Source organism: Erigeron canadensis, chromosome 1 (genome assembly GCF_010389155.1).
Source record: "Erigeron canadensis isolate Cc75 chromosome 1, C_canadensis_v1, whole genome shotgun sequence".
NCBI classification, from domain to species: Eukaryota; Viridiplantae; Streptophyta; class Magnoliopsida; order Asterales; family Asteraceae; genus Erigeron; species Erigeron canadensis.
Window position 1 is genome coordinate 21,577,009 of NC_057761.1, and position 6,101 is coordinate 21,583,109.

The 6,101-nt window shown below is 28.0% G+C and overlaps 1 protein-coding gene across 1 annotated transcript; it reads left to right on the plus strand.

Moving 5' to 3' along the window:
* The first annotated feature begins 235 nt into the window (after window positions 1-235).
* On the plus strand, window positions 236-1,030 carry LOC122586977 (leucine-rich repeat receptor-like serine/threonine-protein kinase SKM1). The gene has a single exon (XM_043759031.1). The coding sequence runs from the start codon at window positions 236-238 to the stop codon at window positions 1,028-1,030; it is 795 nt and encodes a 264-aa protein (XP_043614966.1).
* Window positions 1,031-6,101: the final 5,071 nt, after the last annotated feature.

Consider the following 6,101-nt stretch of genomic DNA (forward strand, 5'->3'; position numbering starts at 1 on the left):
AACACGTTATGGACCCATAAGCTTTTTGCCTTTTTCTATGTGTGGCCACTATCTCTTGAAAGACTTTGGGTGATCCTTGACTGACTCCAAGTCTACTATGAAATATCTTGTGGACTCAAGTCGATATCTACCTAAGTATATGTTCATAAAAGATTTTAAGGCATGCTGTGTTATATATATGCCCCATTCACCCTGTATCTGAATTATACATCTACTCTATCCTAATTACTCCAAAATGGAAGCCACTAATTTTATTGTCAATGTTACAATATTATTTCTGTTCTTTCAAACATATGGCGCAAGCAGCAGCAACACCATGATTAAAGCTTCCTCAAATGTTACATGTATCCAAAGAGAGCGGCAAACACTTCTTTTATTCATAAAAGGCTTCACGAACCAACCAGAATGGCTGTCACCATGGACCGGATTAGAATGTTGTGGGTGGCTGGGAGTTGCGTGTGACAATAGAACTGGTCATGTCGTCTCACTTGATCTCTCTTCCAATGGTATCAACTCCACCATCCCCGTTTGGTTATCAAACCTTACTCGCCTCGTGCATCTAAACCTTCGCTATAACAGCTTCCATGGGGGAATACCAGATTCTATTGGAACCTTGAGCTCTCTTTCTTACATGGACCTTTCAGATAATCAATTGTCTGGTCCTATTCCTGATTCAATTGGAAACTTGAGCTCTCTTTCTTCCATCCACCTTTCATCAAACCAATTGTCTGGTCCAATACCTCCCTCACTTGGTGCTCTATCATCTCTAACAGACCTCTTTCTTTCCTTTAATCAATTGAGTGGGAGCATACCTGAAAGCATTGGACTACTCACCAGCCTACAATGGCTCGATCTTTTCCATAATCAATTGAGTGGGAACATTCCCACTAGTCTTGGTCAGCTTTCAAACCTCGAACTCCTTTATCTTGATAGTAATAAATTGAGTGCGGTTGTTTCTGAAATTCACTTCACCAAACTCTACAATCTAACCGACTTGTGGTTGTCTGATAATACATTGATAATACATTGATAACGTGGAACGTCAGCCGTCATTGGATTCCTCCTTTACAATTGAAGTTTTTGGATGCAAGCTCCTGCTGCGACATGGGACCCCAATTCCCAAACTGGCTTCAAACACAAACACATCATCTTCGATGGTTACATCTTTCAAATTCGAGAATAAGAGATACAATACCAGAGTGGTTTCAAAACATATCCTCTCATCTTTGGAGCTTGGATCTGTCCGACAACGAGATCGGACCCGAATTCCCAAATATTCAAACATCAACTAATCTTATAGATTTATATCTTAGAAATTCGAGTATAAGAGACAGCATACCAGAGTAGTTTCAGAACATCTCCTCTCATCTTCAATGGTTGGTTCTGTCTGACAACGAGATCCATGGAAATCTACCACGAATAATAGCGAATGACAACACAGGTATACAAGATTTTAATACTCTTTATTTTTATTTCTGCTGCTTGTGTTGGTCAGATTGGATAAGATGAATGATTTTTGCTTAAAAACTTATTCAGAGGTTTTGTTTTTGGTTAAGATTACGATGCGAGCTTTTATAAGATTTAAAATCAATCACACTTTATATTTTGTTATAAAATGTTTAAGTTTTTAGTTTGTTGTTTAACTTATGCAGGTCAATTATGTTATACTAGGTTTTTTTTAAAAATATTTATATAATCTTAGTTTTAATTTTAATCTCATCTTAATTTTAATCTTCATATATACTATAACACAGTTAAACTAATTACTTATTAATCAATCAAATCGTTCAATTTAATCAAATTAACTCTCGCTTATGTCATCATTTAGATTAACTAAAAATTAAAAATCTTAGTAATCATTATCCAACTATATTATTATACTATATTATAATACTACTCCTAATACTACGATATACGGTATCTATATAAATTGTATCATAAGAAAATTCGAATATGCCTCATACATGATTCATGAGTATGAAATAAACTATGGTTAAAGTAAACCAATGATCGAAGCTAAATTATAATAAACAGTAATGATAAATATAATATATGTTTAATTAGAGTTTTGGATTTACCTTAAATTTTTACTATCACATCAAAATCAAAACTTATAAGCATATAGTGAATGACACAAATAGACTTGTGATTTCAGATTATAAACTCAATTTTTTGAAGTATTCATGTTATTAACTTATTATAAGTAATATAAACAATATGGATTAAATTGAGAAAAAAGAAAAGACAATTTTATTCATAAAAAAATATTAATAAAATAATGTTATAATGGACATAGGTTAGTTTACATCAAATTAGTTTAATATATATTATAATATTTAATTAATTATTAAATAGCATATATTCAATTAAAGAAATTATCACCTAATATATATCTCGAAGTTATGTTATTATTAGATTAGATTTAGATTAACTTTTTAAAATTTAAATATGACTAAAAGAACATGTGTCACTTTAATAAATCGTTACGTGTCGATTAAAGAAGGCTATAATCCTGTTTTAGTTTATTGGTAGATTAATATTTATATTAATTTGTTGAAAAAGTCTTAGTAATTTACACTTTTTTGTTTTCCATCAATAGTTTACACTATTTAACCCTGAACACTTAATTTATATTTATTTTTAGCCATATAATTTTTTAAAAATTACAATCATTTAATTAAATAAAAAAATTTCAACATATGAAATATTGTTTATACAAAATTATTTCAAAACCTAATGACTTATTAACAAACTTGGTTTTTGCCCCGTGCGTTGCACGAATTAACACAAATTTATAACAAATAATTCAATAAAAAATTAATATAAAAAAATAACTTTCATTGAGGAATGAATATAATTTTTATGAAATTTAAGTAAAATGTCAATAAAACACAAAGTATTAAACATTATTACAAAATAAATAAATAAATTTCAAGGGTGGGCGCCTGAGCTGAGTGCTTCCCCACTTCTCATCTCTTTTTTCATTATTCCTTATCCTCTCCCCACAAGCAAAGATTGTTTCACCATTCTTTTTCCATCTCTTCCCACTTAAAAGAAGACAAGGAAAAATAAAACAAATAAGGTAAGAGAGCGAGGAAGAACCGTCAACACCATTACCACTTTATTACCACCCCATAGGTACTATAGGCGGGTCAGCGTTCCACCTGGTCACCGATCGGTCCCCACCTTGCTACCCCGTACTCTGTCCATCATCAAAAAACTAAACATATAGTATATAAAAACATAAATTCAATTTTTAATACAACATTTTTTGCAGTGACTCGTTATGTAACACAACCAAAAATCATAATGGTTAACAAATTAAAAGCCAAAACGGGATACATTATAAATTACATGTTTTGTATATATTTATAAATAATTTTAACCATCTCACTTTTTAATATAGTAAAGTTGTTTTGAAGGTCACACTTTATTATGTGTTTATATACTCTCTAATAACTTCTTTTAGAGAAATCTTGAATCAGACAGTAACAAAGACAACCATTATAGAGAAAATAATAAAAAGAGCATCAATAACTATTATCTTTACTATCAATATATAATAACATATTTTGCTAAAAAATGTTGGAATGAAAGAGGCGAGATATAATCAGGGATTGCGAGTGGACTCTCTATGGTTAAGAAAACATATTCATCAAATTTGCTCACTCATTATTAAAAATTTGATGATACTTATAATACTAATGAATTTTTTTATAATAACTCATCTTGATACACGTGGGTTAAAGATAGTTATAAAACTAAACATAAACTCATATTATATAATTAAGTTATATATATATATATATATCTTATTTAATAATTGTTCACGTATCGTACAACTATAAAAGAGATGAGAATATAATCACTTATTCATTATAAAAACTTAATAATAAAAAAAAGTAAAGTATGTGAACGTATTTATGTATAAACTTAGTTACATAACAATCTTACATTCACTTTTCTTATTTAATTATAATTAATATTATTGTAATGATCAATTGTTATTAACAATTATACATAAAACTTACGAAGCAATAACAAATTAAACTTGAGTGTGATAACATCACTCGCACTTTATTTTTTATTTTTTATGTTTTGAGCAATATGAAGCTTATCTTTTTGCAATAGATTTGTATTGGAAAGTAAAAGTTTGAACATAAATTAGAAATTTTATATCCTTAAAAGATGACTGGATGATAAAAGCAAATGCCCATGTGGCTGCTGACTGGATGATGATTTGTCAAGTTCTAGTAGATGATCAACGTATGATCGCCACGTAGGAAAAGATGATGTGGTGACACCAAAGACATGTCACGTATACGCTTTGAGATAGAGAATTATATATATATATATAAAGATATTAAATTAAATTTTTATAAATTATAAATATTAATATCTAGGTTAATATTTAATCTAAACACAATTTGAACTCTAAATATATATTCCAAACTTAATAACAGATGACGATATACAACATCCTAATTTTAAACACAATAAGAATCACAGAACATGGGACGATCACGGATAAAGCACAATTTATAACAGAGGGTTACTTGAATACTAAATCCAAATTAATATGAACTCCATTTAAAATTTCATTCTATTTGTCAATAAAAAAGGTAAATGGTTTCAAAAAGTTATATAATAAAGAAATTATTATAGCATGTACCTTGTGGAATGACTACGACAAACAATTCCATCAATATGTCTCAGCTAATAATGATAGTGACGAACCTATGGTTATTGTACTATAACTTGCAAAGTATAACACTTATAAAAAGTATATCTTCAAAATTATAAGTTTTTGTGACTTAAATGTATGAAGATCTTATATTGATAATATCGTAAAACCCATGTGCAGTGTTGAACACGGGTCTAAAATCTAATTCTATACTATCTACCAATAAACTAAAACAAGATTGTAACATCTTTTAATTGACATGTGACGTTATATTAAAACGACAAGTGTTTTTATCTATTTAATAATTAAAAAAACTAATAAATTCTTTAGTAATCTCATTCGTATTAAACTAGGATATTGATATCTAATCCGTATAAGATCTATTAGTTACCTAATATACTTACAACATTGTCGGTTTACATGTTTTGTTTATCTAAACTCAAGTTTCATGATACTCATGTAAACTTTAAGGCATCATTTTACCAAGGCTGGTAAGTTTTAATACGTTTTCCTTATCATTTTTTTCTTCGTTATTATATTATTGATTATTATCATTATTATTATTATGCATTTTAAGTTAATTGATTTAAGAATTAAACAATTACTCTACCATAATAAGCATGTTGCTTTTTATATTCTAAACGATTTAGGTATAATGATTAATTATATTGTTATAGGATTCTAAGTTAATTGATTTAGTGTTTGAAAATCACACTTTCACAACAAGCATGTTGCTTTTCATATTTTGTATGATTTCTAACTTAAATTTTAGCTTATATGTTTAACTTGACTAAAAGCATATGATTTTTTTTAAACATTAAAATTTAAAAGCATATGATTAGATTTATTATATGTAGTATGATGGATTTAGCTATCGCACTTGTTTTTCCTTACTAAATATTCAAGAGTATATCGATTGGATCTCTAATGAAAGAGAACGAAATTTAAGACTACCCAATACCAGTTTTGTGGTTCGTTTAACGATTTACAGTTTGTGAGATAAAGTATTTTAATGATTTGGGTGAATTTTTGATTTAGTTGAATAAGAGAAAAATTTAAGTATAGGAAGCAAAAAAAAAAAATACTATAAAATAATTATTGACATAATAATTGTAGGAAGGAAAAAAAAAAGGAAACGTAATAGATTTAAGTGGTTGGTTTATTACGAGTATAAAACAAAATTATTAAAATAAACAAATAAAATAAGATTTTGATCCTTAAATATGTTAATTTGATGCAAGGAGATTCACGAAACACAAGTATATATATATTGAAGTACGGTGATTTTCATAATGCACGGTACTTTTCAGTAAAGTAAATATATTCTTTTAATTTTTTAATAATGTTTTATTTTAATTAGAATCTAACTTTGAAAATTATTTGTAGAACGTAAAAAGAAAAAATAAACGATCATTTT